We start from the raw sequence: 27,436 nt of genomic DNA on the forward strand, positions 1-27,436 counted from the left end.
TGAGGTCAGGACTCTGACTGGGCCACTCCAGAAGGTGTATTCTGTGCTGTTGCAGCCATTGTTTTGTTGAATTACTTGTATGCTTTGGGTCATTGTCCTGTTGCATTACCCATCCTCTGCGGAGCTTCATTTGGCGAACAGATGGTCGTACGTTTTCCTGCAAAATGTCTTGATAAACTCTGGAATTAATTTTCCCATCAATGACAACAATCCGTCCAGGCCCTGAGGCAGCAAAGCAGCCCCAAACCATGATGCTCCCTCCGCCATGTTTTACAGTGGGGATGAGGTTTTGATGTTGGTGTGCTGTGCCTTTTTTTCTCCACACATAGTGTTGTGTGTTCTTCCCAAACAACTCAATCTTGGTTTCATCTGTCCACAGTATATTTTGCCAGTAGTGCTGTGGAACATCCAGGTGCTCTTTTGCAAACTTCAAACGTGCTGCAATATTCTTTTTGGACAGCAATGGCTTCCTCCATGGTGTCCTCCCATGTACTCCATTCTTGTTTAATGTTTTCCTTATTGTAGATGTGTCAACAAAAATGTTAGCATGTGCCAGAGATTTCTGTAGGTCTTTAGCTGACACTCTGGGATTCTTCTTTACCTCATGCAGCATTCTGTGCTGTGCTCTTGCAGTCATTTTTACAGGACGACCACGCCTAGGGAGAGTAGCAACAGTGCTAAACTTTCTGCATTTGTAGACAGTCTGTCTTACCGTGGACACGTGAACATCAAGGCTTTTGGAGATACTTTTGTAACCCTTTCCAGCTTCATGCAAGTCAACAATTCTTGATCGTAGGTCTTCTGAGAGCTCTTTTTTGCGAGGCATGGTTCACATCAGACAGTGCTTCTTGAAACCAGTAAACCCAAAACAGGTGTGTGTTTTTTAAGGGCAGGACAGCTGTCAGCAACACATCCAATATTATCACACTGATTGGAGTCAAGGTTGGCTCACTCCTGGCTCCAATTAGCTCTGGGAGAAGTCATTAAGCTAGGGCCTCACATACTCTTTCCTCCCTGCGCTGTGAATATTTACATGTTATGTGCAATTAAACCATGGCAACATCTAATGTTTGTGTAGTATTATGCTCAGCAGACTGTGTTCTTCTATTGTTGTGACTTAGATGACGTTCAGAGCACATTTTATGCCCAATTCATGCAAAACTCCACGTAATCCCAAGGGGTTCACATACTTTTTCTTGCAACTGTAGATAAAACTACTGTAGAAATATCAAGCAAAAGTTTAAAGATAAGTCACCATTATTTGTCATGGCTGTCCTGGCCATGTGCTGTTCTCCATGTTCTTGTCCTTCTCATGTCTTTTTGGGAAGAAACCGAAAATAGATGGAAGTGACGAACTTTGTCTTGCAGCATGCACCTGTTAGATTTTCTCAGAATGTCCTAGACATGTATGTGTGTCAGAGTGTCAGTGTTAGCGTGTGTGTGTGCTCGTCTGTCCCTTATGGACCCTTTTATGCAGAATGAGTGTGTCATAACGAGAGATTCTTAATACCTTGTATGGCATAGAAGGGAGGGGACGACACTCACATAATGTTTTTGATGGAGAGGAACATATGTATGCTGATGTACATAATATTATAAGCTAATGATGGAACCTCAGCTATTTATATTTAAAGAATAATATAGCTTAAGAACATATCTTTTCAACATATCAATGTATAATCACTAATCTATATATGTATCAATATTAGAAACGTATACTAAATACACACAGATACTAATAAAATACATTATGTAATAGTAAATCTATAATGAGTCCTCCTAATACCCTTGACATATTACTACCAGAAACGTTTAACCAGCTATGCCTAAATATAGTCTTCAGCTGGTTTAGCTGGTCTCAGCTAACTTATTCATATCTTTCTGTCTCAGTTTAACTTATATCTTTTGGTCTCAGCTATAGCTATTTTACTGAAGAATTAAATATCATCGGTTTAAGGCGACAATTCACACATTTTAATATTAATTATGATTAATCATAAAAACCAAATATTTTGCAAGCTTGCCATCAATATAAGTGCCGAATCATAATTTTGATTTCTAACAACTGCTGTCTGGGACCCCATTAGGGGGATTCAATCTATTGTCCTGTTTACCATTATAACCAAAGTGAAAGAAAGTTCTACATTTTGTGTTGTAAGCAGAGCAGGAGGCAATTTTGGTGACAACCAGGAATTCCCTCACTTTGGATGAATTTCATCTCACTTCCTGATTTGGTTATGAAACAGGAAGTGAAGGGAAAACTCCCCAATGGAACACAGATTAGAAACAAGAACTGACAGGAGTTATAACTCTCCCTTAGGGCTCATTTACACTTGCTTCAAAAGTACTCTGAATGCCAATCAAAGCACCTGTCACTAAATAAAATGGTAAGCGAACAGTCCTGTTTACATGTTGTGTTTGCTTTGCTTCAAAAATTTTACCCCATGTCACTTTTTTGGATCTTCAAAACATCTCCAAAGCCTCCATAGAAGTCTGATAAAGCTTGCTAACAGCACCGACAGCTTTTGAGGGGCTTTTATTCAGAGTTAACTTCACTTTGTTATGGAGGTATTGCAGTTATGAGATATCCCACGATGCACTGGGAAACCAACAAGCGAACCAGAAAGACATCAGCAGCAGTCATTTCCAGTTTATTTGTATATATTCTGGAAGTGTCAAGTGCAGACTTCACAACTGGTGTGCAGCGGGGAGCAGCAGGAAGGTGAGCAGTATCCAGACTAGAGCTGAGCAACTAGCAGTTAGAACATGTGGTGTGCAACATAGGAACACTATAGTGGAAGGTGAGTAGTGACCAGAGAGAGAGGCCTGAGTGGTAGAAGATCAGCAGAGCTGGAGGACTGGAGCAGGAGAAACTAGCAATGACACACATGGTGCTCAGCGTGGGAGCAATATAATGGGAGGTGAGTGGAGAGCAGAGAGAGAGGAGGATCAGCAAACCAGAGGACTAGCAGAGCTAGGGAATACTATGTAATGAAGGATCAGCACTGCTGGGGGTTACTACTTAGCAAGGGATCAGCAAAACTGAGGAGTCTACTGAGTGGGGAATCAGCAGAGCTGGGGGTACTAATGAGCTGGGGATCTGCTAAACAAGGGTACTAATGAGCTGAGGATCTGCTGAATGGGGGTAATATTGAGCCGGGGTTCTACTGGGCCCCTTTAAAACAAACAGAAAATCAACACACACACACAGGGCATTTTCCAAACTTCATCAAAGCTTCAAAAAAGCATCACTGAAACATCAAAAACACATAAAAAGAAGCATGTTGAAGCAGTAGACACTTTAATGAATGTTAAGGTTAAAGCAAGTGTAAACAAGCCCATACTCTATCCAAAATGAAAAAAAAAAACATTTTTTGCTTTAATGCCAAGCTATAGTTTTTAAAGCAAGCAAAACACTTTCTTGATTTAAAAGACATATAGACTCCAGAAAGAGAGACATAATTTTGCCCCTGTACAAATCATTACTAAGGGCTCATCTGGAATATGCAGTTCACAAAAATGATTTCAGAGACATGGAGAAAGTGCAGAGAAGGGCAACCTAACTGATAAAAAGCATGGAGGAGCTCACCTAAGAAGAAGGATTAGCTGAACTAAATGTATTCTCTTTTGAGAAGAGTCAATTAAGGGGGAATATGATCAACATGTATAAATATATAGGTGGTCCATATAGTGAACTTGGTGTAGCGCTAGTACACAACTTTTAGGTCATTACAAAGGACAAGGGTGCACTCTTTACATCTTGAGGAAAAGACATTTAACCTACACATATGGAAAGTCTTCTTCACAGCAACAACTGTAAAAATGTGGAACTCCCTCAAGAACTAGTTCTGGCCATCTCAATAGATTGTTTTTAAAAAGAGTTGGATGCATTTCTAGATGCAAAAAATATAACTGGATATTAACATTTAGAGTTAATACTAGAGATTGGTGATCCAGGAGGTTCAAGAAGGATGTTGCTTCTGGAGGTTCAAGAAGGACATTTTTTTCCCACTGGAGCAAACTGAACCATGCTTTGTAGGGTATTTTTGCCTTCCCTTGGATCAACTGCAGGTAACTGGATTCTGTATATGTATTATTCTGTATATAAATTATTCTATTTATTTAATCAATTTATATCCACTCTGCTATAAGCAGTTTAACTTGAGCTCCGGAAGATCTGACCCCCTTCATGACCATGCCGATTTTTGCTTTTTAGCACTGCGCTACTTTAACTGGTAATTGCACAGCCATGCCATGCTGCACCGAAATGAAATTTAAATCATTTTTCACACAAGCAGAGCTTTCTTTTGAAGGTATTTTTATCACCACTTGGTTTTTAATTTTTTTATTATATAAATGAAAAAATGACTGAAAATTTTGAAAAACAAAAATATTTTAAAATTTTTGTTATAAAACATCCAATAAAAAAAAAATGTAAAAATCAAATTACTTCACAAATATAAGCCAAAATGTAATCTTCTACATCTTTGGTAAAAAACAAAAATCCTGATAAGTGTATATTGATTGGTTTGTGTGAAGGTTATAGTATCTACAAACTATAATATATACACTGGAATTTGTAATCATTTTTTTTATACTAATAATGGCGGTGATCAGTGACTTATAGTGGGACTGTGATAGCACGGCAGGCAATCTGACAATAACTGGCAATGGCTGGGAGCTGACAGTGATAATACTGTACTAATGACACTGGCTGGGAAAGGATTAGAGTGATTCTAAGTGATTTTTTTTTAAATACCAAACATGTTATACTCACCTGCTCTATGTAATGGTTTTACACAGAGCAGCCAAGAACATTTTCTTTTTGGGTCTTCTGCCGGTGGTCCTGGCTCCTCCCTCCTGCCAAGTGACTCCAGTAACAAGCCTCTTGCTATGGGGGCACTCGATCAGGTTTGCTTCTGAGCCGCAATCCTGTGAATACACATTGTCCATTCGCTGCCTCACCCCCTCTTCATTGGCTGTCTGTGATTGACAGCAGGAGCCAGAGGCCAATGTGGGGAGAGAGACATGGGAGAGACCTGGTCCTCATGCAAACATTGGATTGAGATGGGGCTCAGGAAGTAATGGGGGGGGGGATTTGAGGGGGGAGCTGTACCCAGAAGGTTTTTTACCTTCATGCATAGAATGCATGAAGTTTAAAAACCCTTTTGTCCAGGGGCGGACTGACCATTTGGAAACTCGGGCACTGCCCGAGGGCCCAGGGTCAGTAGGGGGTCCCATGAGATGCCCCTGGTACCTTTTTCATAGGCTTTTTTGAGTTTGGTCAAGGACACAGGGGCCCTATGATCCCCTATTGCCTGGGAGCCCCAAGAGTTGTCAGTCCGCCCCTGCTTTTGCCTTTAGAACCACTTTAATATCTCAGGGTAAATCTAGGGGTTAAGTCTATGCCAAACAAGTTTTAATGTGTTTATTATGTGCAGCTTTTTACTAAAAATCTATGTTTCTTCTCCCTGCTGTTCAGGGGCATGAAGCCAATGTCATTGACTGATGTAACTGTGGGTACAGAATTCTGTATATGGAGGCTTTCTAATTATTCTACTTATTTAATCTATTTATATTCACTCTGCAATAAGCAGTCTACTTAACCACTTGAGCTCCGGAAGGTTTTACCCCCTTCATGACCAGGCCATTCTTTTCTATTTAGCACTGTAACTGTATTTAACACTTTAACTTGTATTTGTTTGGTCATGCAACGCTGCACCCAAATAAATTTATAACATTGTGTTATGTTCAGAACCTTTCCAAAAAAAGTGTTCCAAGGAAGAGAATCTTTGCTTGGTCTGAATTTATTTAGGAAGTACATAGTGGTGTATGCACAGTGTATTAAGCTCTGGTGTGAGAGATCACACTAAAACATTGGGGTTGGAGAGAAGAAATCTATACATGAACATAAAGCTAAGGTAACCCTTGCATTGGTGGCTATCGAAAAGTAACTTCAAAGAGAAGTATGGCCAAAGCTTTTTTATGGCATACCTCTCTTCTGGGTCACGGGGTCACATAAGTGCACTTATTTTTTCACTCCTGTGACCCAGGTTCAGCCTGCTAAAGCCAGTTGTTGGTTGACATATAGCCACTCCATGCTCTACAGAGATCCAGACAATAATGTCAGAATTCACCTAGCAGCCTGATTGACAGCTGTCCTTGGCTCCCAGCATGCAGTTGAGAGGTGGAGCCAGCCTCTCCTGCCCCTCCACAGCTCTGTGTTTCACTGAGTGCTGGAGGGGCAGAGCAGAGAGACAGGGACTGACAATCACTGTTCTCTGCTCAATGAAGACCTATAATTGAGCAATTAACAGTCATGTGATTGCTCAGTTATCTGTCTTGCAGCAGGCAGGATTGGACCTATTCTGCAGCCATATAGGTGAGTATGTTTATTTTTTTTGCTGTCCCTCTCTTCTCCTTAAAGTTCTTTGCAGTCCTTAGTAAACTTTGAGGTATAAGGCTCATAAAGAGTATAGTATTACCAGTATAAATAAAACAAACCTTTTAACCTGAGAAAAAATAATTGAGTTCCTGTAGGATAAACACAAGTATAATTATAAAAAAAAAAGAATCTGTATAAACCACACTATGCTAAGAGCATAACTGAACACTGTTTAGATTGATCCTATGAAAAACATACAACATGCCTCCAATAGTCTGCATAGTTGAGGAAAGTGGGAAAATAGTGCTGAACCTGTAGGCTTATCTCACAGGTATTGCTATCTTAATGTATTGATGTTTATGTAAATATCTAGTTCCCAGGCAGGCATCTTCTACACCTAAAGGATCTCCACAGTGTCCTTGGCTTGTAGTGTAGAATAACAAAAATGGAAATTGAAGTACCAAACCACTGCTAAGTGGTCCAGACACAACTTAAGTCCAATAAAAGTCAGGGGGACAATCTAAAAAGTAGCAAATGCATTTTGGGAGTCCAAGAGCTCCCCTCCCTTCATTAGTGTCTGATTGAAAAAAAATGTGAATAGACTAGAAGTGAACTGGACCTTTAATGCTATTTTTTCCAGTGTGTTTGCAAGTACAGGCCTTGTCTGAAGCTGGTTTGGCAGCCTAACTGTCCAGCAGACAGAATATCTGTAATTTATTTATTCATTATAGCAGGTAATGTCAGCAAACATCCAGACAATATTTTTTATTCCTTTAAAAAAATATGAACATTACTGGATATATCTTTAATATTTATACAGCCATGTTTTTTTAAAATCAACTTTATTGTTATTGGGTCGGAGGTGCGAAATTAAAAAAGGATCAAATACTGAAAGGAAGGAGACAGTCCAGAAAATGAATACACAGTGGTATTAAAACCAAAAACAAACATTTATTATATTGCAGCTCACAAATGGATAAAAGAACAGAGAAGAACTCTTTGGGGCTTGTGGATAACAAGTGAAATCCCAACTGAGAAATGTATCATCCACATAGACAGTAATCAACACAGCATTGTACATGAAAGTCCATGTATTGAAGAAATAACATTCAGTGAACCTTCCAACATAAAGTATTTTAAAAACAGGAACATTAAAGCATCAACAGTCTTTTTTTGCATGTCTCAGTGAGGGGAGGCTGCAACAACTTACAGTCTGAGCTCTCTCTCCGCAAGAATCCACCCCTCCCCCCTTTTTTCCACAAGTGCTCTCCCTGATGACCTTATCCTCAGTGCCCAGAGAGCATAGCAGCCATATTGGAAAAGGGCAAAACAAACACTGCATAATAGAAGTATACACTGGAAAATGGGCAAAGAAATTATCACATCACTATATGTGCAAACTTTAGTTAGAACATCTACTAGTGCAGGGGTGTCCAAACTTTTTTCAAATAGGGCCCGATTGGATGAAGTGAACATGGTGGAGGGCCGAACATTTTTCCGAACATTCTTTGAACCATTTCAATTAAATGCAAATAAATTATTTTATGCCAAGTTAATTGCAAACGACATACTTTTCATTTCATAACATTAAGATCAACTGACAGCTGAGTTTTCACAATGTATTGAAAATAAATTTAAAAAAAACTTACCTGCACTAATGTGAAGGGTGAAAAAGGTACCTGGAGCTGAAGTCTCTGCTCGGCAGCCGGGAGGGGAAGAGAAACACACTTCACGCTGGAAGCCCGGCCCTGACGTCACCGCCCTCTGTCGCTCCCAGCGCGGCGCAGTCACGCATGCGCACTGCTCTCAAGCAGAAGACTGTCTGCCACAGAAGGGAGGGCCGTGCGACAGCCGCATTTACACAGACCAGGGAGAACGCGCCGCAGTCAGACATGCGCACTGCCCTCTGCTCTCAAGCAGAAGACTGTCTGCCATAGAAGGGAGGGCCGTGGGAGGGCCACATTACACAGAGCAGGGAGGGCTGTTGGAGGGCCGTATTAAACCGACCCCCGGGCCGTAAATGGCCCACGGGCCGGACTTTGGACATGCCTGTACTAGTGTATAAACAGGAAGTGTGTTACTGGCCAGGTCACCATGTGAAAATAAAGGAAAGCTTGGTAACCTGCAATATATTTTACACACTTTCCTAAAGGGGACATACAAAGGCTGTTGTGTCTACATTGACCATAATATGTGCAACAATTCTTCATAGGCTTAAAATCAGGTCTTTAAAAGCTAGTACATCTATGCCACCCAAAATTCAAGTGTCAAATAAGTGTGCTGAATCTCAAAAATAAATATGTGCATATACCTAAAGTATCAAATTAGAAATGAAAATAAAACTAAACAGAAAGCTGCATCCCTGTGCATGTATCAAGTACATCAAAGTGATAATCAAATCCTTGAGGGGGCGCTAACCCTTAGACTCTGAGCCATCAAATTATTACCGAAATATCAATAAGTAAATAAATAGATTGTATTTTCTGTTAGGATTTTTTTTATATACTCCCAATTAAATCAACATTTAAACCATATAAACAATATGTAGATTTTAACAATACCCATAAGGGTAATATGTCTGGCATTACGGTTAGAAACTCGATAAAGTGTGACAAAAGGTGAGCATGGCAATAATCATGAAAGACCTGCCCCCCCCCCCCCGATTCGAATACAGAAACAAGATTTGCGGTGAGCTTAGAGCACTGAGATGCATAGTGTGCATAGCCAGATTGTACTGGTAGCTTGAAGTAGAGAATAAAAAAAAACACAGAAACAAAAGTCCTTGTACTCACAGAATACTGTGCCACAAACAACAGTCTCACAGACAAATACAAACATCAGTACAAAGAATCATTTACCAATTGCCGTCCTGAGGATTTATCTCCGTTCATGACCAGGCCATTTTTTGCATTACGGCGCTGCAATATTTTAATTGACAATTCCGCGGTCATGCAATGCTGCACCCAAATGAAATTTACGTCCTTTATTTCCCATTAATTTAGCTTTCTTTAGGTGGTATTTGATTGCCTGTGTGGTTTTTTATTTTTTGCACTATAAGCAAAAAAAGACCAACAATTTTGAGAAAAAAAACAATATTTTTGACATTTTGCTATTAAACATGTCCAGTAATAAAATGTAAAAAATCTAATTTCGTCATAAATTTAGGCCAAAATGTATTCTGCGCCAGGTCTTTGCTAAAAAAAAATCCCAATACGTGTAAATTAATTGGTTTACGTGAAAGTTATAGCGTTTTCAAATGGTGGTATAGATAATGGGATTTTTTTTCTACTAGTAATGGCAGTGATCAGCGGCTTTTAGCGGAACTGCGGGACTGCCGCGGACATTCTGGCACTGGGGGGAACTAACTTGGTGTCACTGATATCTCCAGTGATAGCAATACAGTGATCAGTGCTAAAAAAAAAAGCACTGACACTGTACTAATGGCACTGGGCAGGCAGGGGTTAATGCGAGGGGCGATCAGAGGGTTAACTGTGTGCTGGGAGTGTTTTACTAGGGGGCGGGGGGTGGGTTCTTCACTGTAAGCACACTGATCGTGATGGCTGTACTGTGCACAGCAATCCCGTGCAGTTTGCTCAAACTCAGGGGTGCATTTACCACAAGGCAAACAAGGCATTTTCCTAGGGCGGCATTTTTTCAGGGGAGCAGAAGCATTTGTCAGGGGGGCAGTGCTGACCCCAAAAGAAGGGATGGAAGAAGGGACACACGCAGCATGGGGAGCAGGTGGGATCTGAGAGAGGCTGTGGGCTGCTTGATGGTGTATGCAGAGCCTGACTCTTGTTCCTGGGGATGTCTGGAGCTGTGAAGGTATCTTCTCTCTCGTGGGGGTGGTGGGGGGTTGTCAGTGTATGGGGGTAGTAGTAGTGGAGGGCTCTCTTGGGTGTGGGGGGTGGTGCTGGGGTGTTGTTGGTCAATGTCATGGTCTCTTCATGAGGGAGGGGGGTGTTTGTTGGTGTCAGGGTCTCTCCGTGGGGGGGAAGCCGATTTTTGTGTTGCCTAGGGCAGCTTGAAACCTAAATTCACCACTGCTCGAGCTGTAAACAAAACAATCTTCCTCCCCGTCGGAGATATTTGGTAATCACCTGCAGCTAGGGCGCGCCCCCTACCTGGAAATGCAAAATCACACGTATATATATATAGATATATATATCTATATATATATATATATATACAGTATATATGATTTTGAGCACAGGTGCCGCCCTGTAGCAGTATATCCTTAAGCGGTTAAACAAAAATATATAATTAACTATGTTAAAACCAACAACTGTTGACGTAATACCAGCTTTGGTTTGACTATGTAACATAGTGTATAGGGTGCAGGGGTCAGGAGCAAATAACATACAATAGAGTGTGTAGAGTGTAACAGGCAGGATGAGAAAGGGGGAGGGAGACAGAAAGACGGAAGGGAGATAAAGAGGGAGGGGAGATGGAGAGAGGGAGATAGAGAAACAAAGGAAGGAAGATCATGGGGGCAGAGAGAAAGAGGGGGAAGGGAAGAATGGGGGGGATGAAGAAAGAGGGAGAATGGAAGGGGCAGAGATAAGAAGAGAGAGCTGGGCAAAGAAGAGTGAAAGGGGAAAAGAGAGGGGGAGTGAGACAAATAAGTATTAGTATTGGCCGCAATGAGCAATAGTTTCACTTTGCCTCAATCATTTAAATCTCTGGTCCATTTTGCCCTGAGATACATGTCACCTGTTTTCCATTAAGAGCATTTAAAAAGTAAACTAGGTAGTGCCATGATGCCATACAAAAAAAGAGAGGTTGTGAAAAGAAATTCACAAAGAAAGCGGCTACATTATGAACAGAATGTGATACTCAGAAAAATTTCCAAAAATTATGCTTTATTACACATACAAATTTGACATATGGGCAATCGCCCTGGTTTACCACCACCTCAGTATGAGACAATACACACAGACCTAAAACCATATAAAAAGAGATTTTTGTATACACCTCCTTGGGAAGTGTTCACCTATGCGCCAGTGCCACAGGGACTTTAGATTCTTGTAGTCATTGTCCTTTTTGCACAGGTATTTAGACCGGTACTGGTGTCTTTTTATATGGTTTTAGGTCTGTGTGTATTGTCTCATACTGAGGTGGTGGTAAACCAGGGCGATTGCCCATATGTCAAATTTGTATGTGTAATAAAGCATAATTTTTGGAAATTTTTCTGAGTATCACATTCTGTTCATAATGTAGCCGCTTTCTTTGTGAATTTCTTTTCACAACCTCTCTTTTTTTGTATGCCTTTTTTGGCTACTGAATGGAGACCATTTACTGGGTGATACGGGAATTTATTGTACGACCTCTTAATAACTATCTTTAACAAGTGCCATGATGCCATGCCTGTTGCCCACAGCAACCAATCAAATTGCATTCATCACTTCAGAGGAGTCAGAAAAAAGAAAGATTGATGTTGTTTAGTTGCTATGGGTTGCTGCACCTAATCATTAAGCCCTGGTTACCTTCTTTTCAGGTTGGCATGCCTCAATGTACAGTATGCTGTGATGGTTTTCCTACCTGCAAGGCCCATGAACAATATATATTTAACTGAAGAACTGACTTGCGTGAAGAGAGAAGTGGAAGTGTCTGTAGTTTGGAGGGTCAGGGCTGTAGGCATGGTACTCAGGTTGTCAGTGTGATAAACTGTATCCCTCCATGTGGATGGAATTCCCTGGCTCATTTAGGAGAAATATTGGGAGATTTGTGATCTGATGATGGGTCTCTAGAGAGGCTGCCAGTATGTGAGGCTTTGGACAACTCCCAGGAACTCCATAGAGCCCCCAGGGTCACACTCGGGACACTTTTAAAACAAGGACAGCCTCCTTAAAACTGGGACTGTTCCCAGAAACTGGGGACATCTGGTTCACCCTACTGTAGATATGTCACCTAAGGTTATATTTTACATTCATCTATTGACTCTTGGTATTGGCAATTTAAATAAATGAAGTTTTTTTTTTACTTTCTAATATGTGTTTATTTTTTAATTCCAGGATACATGTGAAAGATCAAAGTTTATTGTAACATGGCTGCTTGTGGGTTCATTGCTCAGTGTACAATTCATTCAGATTCATGGACAGGAGGGTTCAGGAGACCATTCAGGTAATTTTATATTCATGTCATCTTTAAAAACTGGGAAAGGATATATTTATCCAGAAATGGATTTAGTCATAAATTACATTTAAAGAAGAGCATGTTTTTCATCTAAAAGACATATTATATATTCTAATATTTAAATTGCTTCTTAATTCAGGAATTTGAGATTTTGTCCCTATTGCTCAAGTAATATTATCAGCATGACATAGTAGAGGTGATGTGTACATGCAGGTATATAATCTAAAGCCCATCTTTTTTGGCAACATCTTACTTTAAGGCCTTGTTTGCTCAAAATACTAATGCTGAACAAAAGCACCTATAGTGTTAATGTATGTTGTTGTTAAAAACTCTCCTCAAATGTCCTATGAGTGTTTGATGCACATTAAAGGCATGTTAAAAATGCCCCCTAGACACTAATTTTTTGCTGTTGTTGTGAACAAGGCCTAACGCGTCTCAAACATACCAGTGCATTTATGACGCATTATCATAGGCTTGAATGAAAAGAGTTGAGATGCTTAAACTCCTTCCCAGCTTATCACATGGCTTCAGTTTTGAGTACAGCAATGCAATGCACCGCAAATGCTTCATGTTTTATGTTTTAAATGTCTTCTTGTGGAGTCATCTTGTGGAGTTTAGTACAATGACAGATTTGCTTTAAAGAATATGTAAACCCAGTCACTAAAACTTCATATAAGATTTAAAATGTTAAGGTAAGTTATGAAGTCATGGTAACTATTCTCAAATATGCAGCTTTAATTGAAATATTATTTGGCAACCCAGCCATGAAGGTACTTGTTCAAGTCTTGTTAGAAAGTGATAGTGGTCTATCTTACTCTCAATTAGTCTTCTGCATTGTCACCTGTCACACAGGTTTCCAATTGAAGAAGTGGCAGTTTAAATGAACATTATGCAGGCTTGATCCATTGTTGTACTTGTAAAGCTGGCCATACACGGATTACATTTTGGATGGTTCAGCAGGGACTTTTGCCAAGTATGGGCAGGGTGGTTGTACAGAAGTCGATCTACCGATCATATTCAGTACAACCCCACCTCGATCAGCGTAGCTGGATATTATTATTATTATACAGTATTCATAAAGCGCCAATAGTTCGCTCAGCGCTGTACATTACAAAGGGGGACAGAACATGTGACAGAACAATACCAATACAATGCAAAACATGAGGGGATCGAGGGCCCTGCTCTTTCAAGCTTACAATCTAGGAGGGAGGGGATGGTGGCACAGGAGGAGATAGCTGTGGGGGATGGAGTGGAAGGAAGAGTGGAGGAGGTCGGCAAGTTAGCAGGGGGTGGGGTAGCCTTCCCTGAAGAGATGGGTTTTCAGGAGAGGAGAGTAGGTGATAATCTGATGGGTTGGGGCAGGGAGTTCCAGAGGATGGGTGACACCCTGGAGAAGTCCTGGAGGTGGGCATGGGAGGAGGAGACCAGGGAACTAGAGAGAAGGAGGTCTTGTGAGGAGCGGAGTGTGCGTGCTGGGCGGTACTGGATATAGCCGCAAATGTGTAGATGGGGGAATCGAGTCTTTTTTTTTTTTCGCTTACCCGCTGGTTGAATGAAAAAAAAAATCATCTTTAGGCTGCCTAATGGACCTTCCTCTTTTAAATGCCATGCAGCCATTACTGGAATGTAGACATATAGACAGGAAAGACAGGCTGAAGGAGATAAGCAGCAGTCAGAGGTAACTTGGAAAGGAGAGATGGGAAAATCCATTACGTTAGAGTTTTCATCTATCTTAAGGTAGCAATGTTCAATGACATGGTTGAAAGAATGCTTTAATTCAGTAGAATGTTTATATTTTCATATTGCTCATTACTATTGAAAAAAAATAATATACATCTGCATATTGGATGTATTTTGGTAACTTATTCATGGTATGAGATACCTTCTGACCTGTCCTGCAGAGTGACACTTGTCTGGATTTTGAAAACGTTGAATATAATTCTCCTGTGTTTTTCTCTCTACAGGAAATCTGTAACATGACATAAGAGAAATTAACTTATGCTAAAAGTCAATTAAAGTAATTGCCGCAATCATAGGTTGTTTAGAGTATAAGTAATGACCTGACCACTCAGTAAAATTATCTTTGATTGACATCATGCAACATTTTTGACTGAGTTTACATGAAAGCGGTAAAACAGGGAAGATCTTGTAGATACATAGGTTTTTCATGCTTGACCTGTTTTTATACCGATTTTCAATGCCAGCATAGAGAAAATGTTATACTTGATATACAGTAAAACTATTAAAAGGTGATCACATTCTACCTGGTTTTTGTGTCTTCTATGAAAATGCCTGCCTCAACCTTTTAATTGAATCTCCATAGAAATATATAAAAGTTGCAGATAGCAGTGACAACAAATATCTTGACTAAAGGCTGAACTTTTACTAACAGACTGAAAGTAGTCCAGTGATAAATGGTTAGTTGTGTAAATTAAAAAGTACCGAGAATTAATCATCCATTTCAGAGATTTGCCTTCAGATTAGTTCACTTCTAGGACTGAGTTTTTAAGATGCAAGATATTGAGAAAGAAGTACAGCAGTCTGATATTTTGGAAGCCAACATAAATCCTGACATTTGCAAGTAATGCTAGCAATATAAGAAACAGAGAGAAGTGTATATTATTATTCATGGTGATTTTGCATTTTGTTTTTTTTTAATCTCATTTTCCAATGAGCACACATTCACTTTTCATGAACAAAATTGAATGATTATGTTTTCATTTGTGGGCCAAAGCCAAACATAGCCCAAGGGAAGAGACGTTGGCACTGTTGTCATTCTCTGCTGTCATCCAGTAATCTGATGTTGTCTCCTGTACTGTATATTCTGCAGGGTTTTCTCAAGCAGTCCTATTAAACCTACACAAGTTACCTTTGTGAACTACAGAACACCTTCTTTCTATGTTACAGGGATGAGGAGAGGGTTGGGTGTCTTGTAATTCAACACATTCATGTCCTTAGGCGACAATGCTGTTGTTCCTTAGATTATGTACAGTACAGTGAGTTAGCTTTGTTTCCTTAGTACAAGAAGTGTGTTACTGGCAGGACTACCAGGTGAAAAAAGTTCACAACAAAAAACTTTTTTGAATTATATTTTCTTCAGCTTGCGTGACTATAGGGTAACTAGATCGTTTTTTAAATTGTTTGAATAGCAGCAGATATCTTTCAGAATGTATTACTAAAAATATAGACAGCGTCACTGCAAACCACAAAAAATGAAAGCTTGGAAAAATACTGGGAAGAGCAGCTATCTAATCCTTGAGAACAATGTACAATTTGTAACAATTAATCAATTAAGACAGCTCTCCTCAGTCATGATATACCTTTTAGTGTGTAAGAAAATTACATCTATATTAGTGCAATTAGAGGGCAAAAAATAAATAAAATGGTGCACTGAATAACACCATACAAAAAAAACGTGACTGAAAAAAATGTGAATACACAAATTAATAAACGTCCATAGAAAATGTCCATAAAAAATATGTAGTGAAATCATAAATATATTCTTCAAAAGTTCTTATGATAATTAGCTTCTGTGTTGTATAGCCCAACACGCACGTGAAATCCACCACCAAACGAATTGAATACACTCACCAGATCTCCAAGCTGGTAAAATTATAAACCAGCTACAAGCGCTTTGTCTCTGGGAACAATGATCTGCAGAGGCACATACGGACTATTGCAACTCCTTCAATTGAATCTTCATGCGCTCAAAATAGGATCATAAAAGAAGAAAGAGGAATCTACAAAGTGTAAAACCATCCAGGCATTTTATTCAGTTAAAAAGCTTCAAATCCACTCACATTGAACAGTGTCACAGCCAACACTAACATATACTGCATACAACAATGTTAATAATAGGTTTGCTCCAGTCCCAATTAGACATCAGCAGCTCACCCATATGTGGTGACGTCACCTCTGAGCCTCTGAGGCCCCGCCCAACTTTTAGAATGTGGTTGACCTGTGTTCTGAACAATCATCTGCACTTTGTAGATTTTTTTAATATAATTATCACATACATACCTACAGTTCAACTATACTGAATAATTATATTGACGTTTGTTCTGTCTCTCCAATCTAAGCATTGATAGTGTGATCTCTGTAATTTACAGTTTTGATGAGATAGCGATAACTTCAACCTCAGTTGGATACCACAGTCAGTGACTCAATTGATAAGATATCTTGTAGATCTTGTGAAGTTTATTCCATAAACGGAGAGAATCTTACAACAATGAACATTCGATAGGTCAAAAGATCATAATGTTTCCTGCTCCATGACATGAGGCTAGAGCTGCAATGCATTTCTGGGAAAGGGGGAGGGCTATATATACTGCATTAACTAAACCAAAGGAGAGGGAGGAGCAGAAACAAAATATAGAAAACACTTAAAGGCATATGACAGTCAATATGACAGTCATGTGAAACATGACAACGTATATATAATGTAGATTTCTTTAATATAGTTATCACACACATACATACATACAGTTAAACTATACTGAATAATTATATTGACGTATATATCATGTTTTTCATGGGTATTGTGGAGCTATTAATGTTGCATTTAGTATTATTTAGTATTATATAATGTGATCTTGGGTACAGTGATGTGTGCTGATAAGGACAGGTGGAAGAGGGACCCCCGCTACGGAAACCAACATCACCCGGACCCCCCAGAGCTTTGCCTCTTGCAAAAATGATGCATAACGTATGTAGAAACCTCCACTCCATAGATAGTCAATTTACTTCCTTTCTACACTCCTCCATTGTAAGGCTAGACTATCTTTTAATCCCCTATTTAATTTTTGGTTTCATGGAGAGCCCTGAAATATATAATATGGCAATATATGACTACATCTCTATTTCCATATGTGTAGAGGGTACTATCCCCAGGGGTGAAGATATCCTGATTTTTAAGGAAAAATTATAAATTTGCTGTTATTATCGGCTTGAAAAGAATATACGGAATTTAATGAACAACATAAAACATGGTAAACATGTTACAGTCTTCTTTAGAGGGACAATTATATTTTATATAACTGGCCAAAAAAAAACAAATGTAAAAGAAAAAATCAGGAGCCTAGCTAATCCCCACACTACCTGCGTATTCCTAATCTAAAACAGCGATGAGAAAATAATTTTCCCAAAGGGCCACATGAGAAACTTTGACTGTTGTGGAGGGCTGAGCCAAAATTTAGTGTATAGTAAAAAATATTTTGATTAAACCAGCAGCCCTAACACATCTTCCCACTAATTTGTTGACCTTTGGCTGCAGCACAGTGTACCTGAGTTTTTTGTGCAGATTAGCTGCCTATACACTTTTATTCTGTCAAGCGGTTTTGGTGTGTTTTCTGAAAGCACACCAAAAATCCTGCATGCAGGACCAAAACTGCGAGACATAATAGAAGTCTACAGGGAAGCGCAGCTAATTCACACTATAACTGCAGGACATTATAGAAGTCTATAGGAAAGGGCGGGCGGCACAGTGGCTTAGTGGTTAGCACTTCTGCCCTGCAGTAATTAGGTCATGGGTTCGATTCCCAACTATGGTGCCTCCTGCATGGAGTTTGCATGTTCTCTCTGTGTTCACGTGGGTTTCCTCCAGGTACTCCGGTTTCCTCCCATACTCTAAAGACATGCTGGTAGGTTAATTGGCTCCTGTCTAAATTGTCCTAGTTTCATCCCTGGCCATGCAGGATTTCCTGCATGGTAGGGGTTGGGGAAAGACCTGGCACCCTACCCTGTAAAATAATTGCTAAGAGAATTCATGGAAAAAGTCGCTTACGAGTGACGGTCCATGCAATTGCCAAGGGTTGGATACGACTGAATGGATAGATAGATAGATAGGAAAGGGCACCTAACGCACACAAAAACCACAGTTAAACTGTGCTGCACCCGCACTGCAGCCAAAGCTCAATGCACAGTGTGCAAGTGCTCCTAGGTGAACAACACTGGACTGGCAAGTTCCATAAGTATGTAAATATTTAGAAAAAAAAATCATGGCGCTAGGAATAATATGTAAAACTTGTCATGAAATAGCACGAACACTCGCGATTATTAGAAGCAGTGGTAAAAAAATCTCCTCTGTTGATCTGCTGGTCACAATGTTGGTGTAGGGTAGGATTATAAAAGCAATGAGGGAGCTGACTGACACAGGGATTAATGAACTGATCTGATGTTTTGATTGCCGATGTGTGACTGACAGACTCAGGGAAATAACTGTCAGAGCTGCAAGCACTGTGACTGGAAGGAGAGAGCCTGAGATAGGTACAATGGAGATTTCTGCAGATCCTCATCTGGAGTGCAGAACAGGAGTGCAGCTCCTGGGGTTTGCGACAAGCAGGCACTAGGAAGACTTTTGCTGGGTAGTAGTTTAGCAGGAAATTTCGGAACACCTCCTAGGTGCTTTCCAGAACCAAACCTTCCCCGCTGTACCAATCAGCTCCTCAGGCTCTTTCTCCTCATTGAGGAAGCTGACAGGCTCAGATAGGTATCCTGACAATGGAGGCATCAGGGGCTGGACTGGAACAGCCAAAGGGCTAGATGTGGCCCGGGGGCCACAATTTGCCTATTTCTGATCTTAAGCATTTTACAGTTGCAAGATACCAGTGGGATTCTACAAAGCATCAATTTGATTGGTGGATACACAGAATACAAGTATTTAGAGATGCCCATACTAAGATTCCATAGATTTGGCAACAAGGTAGGGCAACGTACATGGGACATATTAAACCAACACACATACCTCAATTTATTGACAATGCAGGCACTATATATAATACCCCAACAAAACTAAATTCAGCTTTAAGGAGTTTTTATTGAACAGTTTATAAAGACAGTTATCTTAACTCTTGGATGAGAAAGAAGTTATCTTCTTCCTTCAGGTGCTCTGGGTTGTGGGTGAACCCTCAACATCCTCACCTATAATGCAGAACTGCTGGCCCTGCATTTTATGTAATGACTTTAAAGAGCAACTGCCAGAGGGAGCACTGAAGAGAAGTGACCCCCCCAGACACACAAACATTGTGCTGGCCAATGGCAATGTTAATTAAGCTCTCCCCTCCTGAATTGATGGTCAGTGGCAGTGTTGTTATACCCCTCCCCCGACCCCACACGCACACACTTATTGACTGTCAGTGGCAGTGCTCTTAACACCCCCCTACACACACATTGGTGGTCAGTGGAAGCGGTATTAATCCCACCCCACCACACACATTGACGGTCAGTGGCAATGTTAATTAGACACCCCATCTGCATTGGAGGTCAGTGGCAGTGTTGTAAACCCCCTAGTTGGTAGTCAGGATTTTATATCCCCCAATGCAGGCTTTTGTTTCTTAGAAAATCGGTGCAAGAACTTAACCACGACCCCCAAAACTCTCCCCCACACACACACACACACACACGCTCCAAACCGCATCCAATAGTGGGTGTTGTTAAATTTCACTAACAGTGGAAGGGTCTTAAAGGGGCAATAAAATACTAGGGGTGCATTACGTATCAAGTGCAGAGTTAGGCGGTGGTACACAGAGTGCAGAGTTCAGGGGTGAGCAGCGTTCAGCCTTCTTCCACAGCTGCTTACCTCTGCATCCACCATCCACATCTCACTTTCACCCTTCTTCAGCTCTGACCTCTTCATGCAACCTCCCCTCCACTGCCCCCATCTCCCCCCCCCCCTCCTTAAAAGCTCCACCATCCTTCATGTCTTACTTTTGTTGCTGTATTAAGCTGAAACACCCTGCCAGCTCTACTACCTCCCCGCACACTGTAGGTGGCTCTGTCTCACATTTGCAGGGAGATCATCCAGTGGGGGTGCCTGAATCCTTACTGCACCCAGGGCATCTGTATCTCCTTTGTCCCAATCCAGCACTTATTGGGAGCTGCTCAGGAGATCAGGTCTGTGGGAGCTGTTGGAAGACAAGCTGTCACTTGTAAACACAGAAGCTGGGCTTATGTGTTTACAAGTTGTAGTGCTAAGCAGGGAGCAGAAGACCTGAGCTAGAGGTGGTGGAACTGAGTTCCACCAAGTTCCAGCTGAAAAAAAGCCCTGTCTGTACGTACTTACATACTCACTCACTCCCGTGCAACTTTCTCCCTACTGAAATCACTCTACCTGACAAATATGGCTTAATTTCAATGACAGATGCAGGAATGCCGAGAGCTTCCCAGCATACTTCTGCCATTCTGCAAGGCGTCCAACATATGGTGGACCCAGCCAAGGATGTAACAGGCTCTGTGTTCAGCACCAGAGCTCTGGACAAAGAAAATACAATATATAACATGAATATGAACTGGATTTTTCTGTTCCTGGAAATAATGGAATTCTCAGACTTCTTTATCCATCTTATAAAAGATGTATGAGACTCCTATTACAAGAATCAGTACCTCAGGCTAACAGTCTTCTCCATTTAGGCTGCAAAAGTGTACCCACAACCTCTGGAGTATGCTGCCTATGTCAGCTGGAAAAAGAGGCTTGTTGAATTTGATGCATATTTTCAGAAAGATATTTTTAAACCTCCTAGCTTTTGTAACTTCTGCAATAAATATGGGGTCCTGGGCATCCTTTCTTACAATTCTAACAGCCAGACACTGTATTATAAAAGCATGGGTATCTCAACCTAGATGAAGTCTGTATATTTTTTTCTTACATAGAAAAATGGGTGCAGAATCCAACCAAGTGACACATATCAAAACATTCAGCAAAATATGAATAGTGCTTTAAGAAGGCTGAGATAGAAAACTTAATGTGCTACAAAAAAATCTGAGGGGTACTTGGGGCTCCAAGGGCTGCCAGAAATATATAAGCAAATAACAAATCCCGCAGCTGTAGTACTCATTTAATATGATGCCTCAACTATTTTTTGTTCTCTTTTGTTCATTTTCCTTTTCTTTGTCTTCTCTATAGCCGAATCATTTAACCTTTGGATATGAGAGAACTTTTCACACCCATATAACATTTCATGGTGGTCTTCAGGTTTAGTGGCTTGATGTTGACTTCAATATGTATGATTTACTGTTCATATCACTGTAAATACCACCATTTTACCAACCTGTGATTGAAATGTACGGTATATTGCCAAAAGTATTGGGACGCCTGCCTTTACATGCACATGAAGTTTATTGGCATCCCAGTCTTAGTCTGTAGGGTTCAATATTGAGTTGGCCCACCCTTTGCAGCTATAACAGTTTCAACTCTTCTGGGAAGGCTGTCCACAAGGTTTAGGAGTGTGTCTATGGCAGTGTTTCTCAACTCCAGTCCTCATGGACCCCCAACAGGTCATGTTTTCAGGATTTCCCTCAGATGAAACAGCTGTGGTAATTACTAAGGCAGTGAAACTGATCAAATACCTGTGCAAAATAATGGAAATCCTGAAAACATGACCTGTTGGGGGTCCATGAGGACTGGAGTTGAGAAACACTGGTCTATGGGAATGTTTGACCATTCTTCCAGAAGTGCATTTGTGAGGTCAGGCACTGATGTCGGAAGAGAAGGCCTGCCTCGCAGTCTGCACTCTAATTCATCCCAAAGGTGTTCTATATGGTTGAAGCCAGGACTCTGTATAGGCCAGTCAAATTCCTCCACCCCAAACTCACTCATCCATGTCTTTATGGACCTTGCATTGTGCACTGGTGCGCAGTCATGTTGGAACATGAACGGGCCATCCCCAAACTGTTCCCACAAAGTTGGGCGCATGACATTGGTATGCTGACATCTTAAGAGTTCCCTTCACTGAAACTAAGGGGACAAGCCCAACCCCTGGAAAACAACCCCACACTATAATCCCCCCTCCACCAAACTTTACACTTGGCACAATGCAGTCAGGCATGTACCGTTCTCCTGGCAACCGCTAAACCCAGACACGTCCATCAGATTCCCAGACTGAGGAGCCTGATGTGTAACTCCAGAGAACACATCACTGCTCTAGAGTCCAGTGGCAGTGTGCTTTACACCACTGCATCTGATGCTTTGCATTGCACTTGGTGATGTAAGGAATGGATGCAGTTGCTCGGCCATGGAAACCCATTCCATGAAGCTCTCTATGCACTGTTGTGCTAATCTGAAGGCCACATGAAGTTTGGAGGTCTTTAGCTATTGACTCTGCAGACAATTGGTGACTTCTGCGCGCTGTGCACTTCAGCATGTGTCGTTGGCCCCCCGCTGTCATTTTACATGGCCTACCACTTTGTGGCTGAGTTGCTATTGTTCCCAGTTGCTTCCACTTTGCTATAATACCACTAACAGTAGACCATGGAATATTTGGTAGTAAGGAAATTTCACGGATGGACTTATTGCACAGGTGGCAACCTATCACGGTACCATGCTTGAATTCACTGAACTCCTAAGAGTGACCCATTCTTTCACAAATGTTTGTAGAAGCAGTCTGCATGCCTAGGTGCTTGATTTTATACACCTGTGGCCATGAGGGTGATTGGAACACCTGAATCCAATGATTTGGGGGGGTGTCCCAATACTTTTGGCAATATAGTGTATGCTTGTGTTCTTAGGAAATGTATGAAAATTCAATAAAAAATTATAAAAATGTATAAAAATATATAAGTAACATTTAAAATGCTTATTTTCTTCCAAACCTTTAGAGATTATAAACTTACCAGTTATCTAACCAGTCCTTTATCTGATGTTTTCTGTCCTCTATCACTAGGTGACAATGACTTCCAGGAAGAGATATATTCAGAATATGAAAGAGGTCCTCACAATAGATACCCTTCAGTAGATGACTATTTAATTACTGCAACAGATGTTCCATCTAATGAAGTTACATTTTCTGGCTACTATCCGGATACTCAGCTTGTAACAGAAGAATCAGATCCTTATCTTACTCCTACAGAGTCATACTTTGCAGCAAGAGATGTTACTACAATTACAACAAGGCTTCCATACCACCGCCAGACTACACCAAGTGCAAATGAAGATATTATCTCAGCACCTGATCTTTCCTACCAGGATGAAGGTATCTATATTAACTTTTTTTTTTTTCCCCAGTTGGCAAAATTTTATTTATTTTAAGAAACACTTTTTTCCTAGTAATTAAGTCTAAGCAGCTGAGTTCAACAAGACAAATTTGATTAATTTTATTAAAGAAAAATTAGATTGCTTTAGCATATGGCAAGTCAAAAACAGCCATTGTTTTTGGATAATGACTAGAGATGAGCGAATCGAAGTAGGCGAAGTGGAATTCGAGTCGAATATTGGAAAACTTTCGATTCGCGCCGAATCCGAAAAATAGCCTACTTCGGACGCGCGAATCGAAATTTTTCCTAAAATGGCGGCGGACATGTGCGGCGACGGAGCGGGGATGTCTGGGAAGGCGCGCAGACAAGGCGCGCTGACCCATAATGCATTCCTTAATGACATGTGATCGCATTAGCCAATCAGCAGCCAGCCAGCCAGCACTGTGTAATGGTCGAGCTATAAATAGCGGCCATTTTAGAATTCTTCATTTGCCTCCAGTCATTCAAGAGAGGCAGACCGCTCTGTATTAGGGACAGAGTTAGGGCCACAGAAACGTTACTTGGGGACAGAGAAACGTTACTTAGGGACAGAGAAGCATTACTCAGGGACACAGAATTGTTAATGAGGGCCACAGAATCGTTACTTAGGGCCAAAGAAACGTTAGTTAGGGCCACAGAATTGTTACTCAGGGACAGACACAGAATTGTTACTGAGGGCCACAGAAACGTTATTAGGGCCACAGAATTGTTACTCAGGGACAGACAGAATTGTTACTGAGTGCCAGAGAATTGTTACTTAGGGCCACAGAAACGTTAGTTAGGGCCACAGAATTGTTACTCAGGGACAGACACAGAATTGTTACTGAGGGCCACAGAACTGTTACTTAGGGCCACAGAAACGTTAGTTAGGGCCACAGAATTGTTACTCAGGGAAAGACACAGAATTGTTACTGAGGGCCACAGAACTGTTACTTAGGGCCACAGAAACGTTAGTTAGGGCCACAGAATTGTTACTCAGGGACAGACACAGAATTGTTACTGAGGGCCACAGAATTGTTACTTAGGGCCACAGAAACGTTACTCAGGGACACAGAATTGTTACTGAGGGCCACAGAACCGTTACTTAGGGCCACAGAAACGTTAGTTAGGGCCACAGAATTGTTACTCAGGGACAGACAGAATTGTTACTGAGTGCCAGAGAATTGTTACTTAGGGCCACAGAATTGTTACTCAGGGACAGACACAGAATTGTTACTGAGGGCCACAGAACTGTTACTTAGGGCTACAGAAACGTTAGTTAGGGCCACAGAATTGTTACTCAGGGACAGACACAGAATTGTTACTGAGGGTCACAGAATTGTTACTTAGGGCCACAGAAACGTTACTCAGGGACACAGAATTGTTACTGAGGGCCACAGAACTGTTACTTAGGGCCACAGAAACGTTAGTTAGGGCCACAGAATTGTTACTCAGGGACAGACACAGAATTGTTACTGAGGGCCACAGAATTGTTACTTAGGGCCACAGAAACGTTACTCAGGGACACAGAATTGTTACTGAGGGCCACAGAACCGTTACTTAGGGCCACAGAATTGTTACTCAGGGACAGACACAGAATTGTTACTCAGGGACACAGAATTGTTACTCGGGGACACAGAATTGTTACTGAGGGCCACAGAACCGTTACTTAGGGCCACAGAAACGTTACTCAGGGACACAGAATTGTTACTGAGGGCCACATAACCGTTACTTAGGGCCACATAATTGTTACTCAGGGACAGACACAGAATTGTTACTGAGGGACACAAAATTGTTACTGAGGGCCACAACCGTTACTTAGGGCCACAGAATTGTTACTCAGGGACACAGAATTGTTACTGAGGGCCACAGAACCGTTACTTAGGGCCACAGAATTGTTACTCAAGGACACAGAATTGTTACTGAGGGCCACAGAACTGTTACTTAGGGCCACAGAATTGTTATTCGGACAGACACAGAATTGTTACTCAGGGACACAGAATTGTTACTGAGGGCCACAGAACCGTTACTTAGGGCCACAGAAACGTTACTCAGGGACACAGAATTGTTACTGAGGGCCACATAACCGTTACTTAGGGCCACATAATTGTTACTCAGGGACAGACACAGAATTGTTACTGAGGGACACAGAATTGTTACTGAGGGCCACAACCGTTACTTAGGGCCACAGAATTGTTACTCAGGGACACAGAATTGTTACTGAGGGCCACAGAACCGTTACTTAGGGCCACAGAATTGTTACTGAGGGACACAGAATTGTTAATGAGGGCCACAGAACCGTTACTTAGGGCCACAGAATTGTTACTCAGGGACAGACACAGAATTGTTACTGAGGGACACAGAATTGTTACTGAGGGCCACAGAACCGTTACTTAGGGCCACAGAAACGTTAATCAGGGACACAGAATTGTTACTGAGGGCCACAGAACCGTTACTTAGGGCCACATAAAAGTTAATCAGGGACACAGAATTGTTACTGAGGGCCACAGAACCGTTACTTAGGGCCACAGAATTGTTACTCAGGGACAGACACAGAATTGTTTCTTGAGGGACACAGAATTGTTACTGAGGGCCACAGAACCGTTACTTAGGGCCACAGAAACATTAATCAGGGACACAGAATTGTTACTGAGGGCCACAGAACCGTTACTTAGGGCCACGTAAACGTTAATCAGGGACAGACACAGAATTGTTACTGAGGGACACAGAATTGTTACTGAGGGCCACAGAACCGTTACTTAGGGCCACAGAACCGTTACTTAGGGCCACAGAATTGTTACTCAGGGACACAGAATTGTTACTGAGGGCCACAGAACCGTTACTTAGGGCCACAGAATTGTTACTCAGGGACACAGAATTGTTACTGAGGGCCACAGAACTGTTACTTAGGGCCACAGAATTGTTACTCGGACAGACACAGAATTGTTACTCAGGGACACAGAATTGTTACTGAGGGCCACAGAACCGTTACTTAGGGCCACATAAACGTTAATCAGGGACACAGAATTGTTACTGAGGGCCACAGAACCGTTACTTAGGGCCACAGAATTGTTACTCACGGACAGACACAGAATTGTTTCTTGAGGGACACAGAATTGTTACTGAGGGCCACAGAACCGTTACTTAGGGCCACAGAAACGTTAATCAGGGACACAGAATTGTTACTGAGGGCCACAGAACCGTTACTTAGGGCCAAGTAAACGTTAATCAGGGACAGACACAGAATTGTTACTGAGGGACACAGAATTGTTACTGAGGGCCACAGAACCGTTACTTAGGGCCACAGAATTGTTACTCAGGGACAGACACAGAAATGTTACTGAGGGACACAGAATTGTTACTGAGGGCCACAGAACCGTTACTTAGGGCCACAGAGTTGTTACTCAGGGACACAGAATTGTTACTGAGGGCCACAGAACTGTTACTGAGGGCCACAGAATTGTTACTCGGACAGACACAGAATTGTTACTCAGGGACACAGAATTGTTACTGAGGGCCACAGAACCGTTACTTAGGGCCACAGAATTGTTACTCAGGGACACAGAATTGTTACTGAGGGCCACAGAACTGTTACTTAGGGCCACAGAATTGTTACTCAGGGACACAGAATTGTTACTGAGGGCCACAGAACTGTTACTTAGGGCCACAGAATTGTTACTCGGACAGACACAGAATTGTTACTCAGGGACACAGAATTGTTACTGAGGGCCACAGAACCGTTACTTAGGGCCACATAAACGTTAATCAGGGACACAGAATTGTTACTGAGGGCCACAGAACCGTTACTTAGGGCCACAGAATTGTTACTCAGGGACAGACACAGAATTGTTACTGAGGGACACAGAATTGTTACTGAGGGCCACAGAACCGTTACTTAGGGCCACAGAATTGTTACTCAGGGACAGACACAGA

General features: G+C 41.4%; 1 protein-coding gene across 1 annotated transcript in view; it reads left to right on the forward strand.

The window, feature by feature from the left end:
• The window catches only part of LOC149442042 (uncharacterized), a 158,377-nt gene that overhangs the window by 39,109 nt on the left and 91,832 nt on the right, over nucleotides 1-27,436 (forward strand). Inside the window, exons 2-3 of the mRNA XM_089656583.1 lie at nucleotides 12,400-12,508; nucleotides 23,176-23,484. Coding sequence (XP_089512709.1) covers nucleotides 12,400-12,508; nucleotides 23,176-23,484 — 418 coding nt within the window. The remainder of the gene's footprint in view (nucleotides 1-12,399; nucleotides 12,509-23,175; nucleotides 23,485-27,436) is intronic.

Source organism: Staurois parvus, unplaced genomic scaffold (assembly GCF_062004578.1).
Source record: "Staurois parvus isolate SC_StPar_1 unplaced genomic scaffold, SC_StPar_1.0 ptg000919l, whole genome shotgun sequence".
In the NCBI taxonomy this organism is placed as follows: Eukaryota; Metazoa; Chordata; class Amphibia; order Anura; family Ranidae; genus Staurois; species Staurois parvus.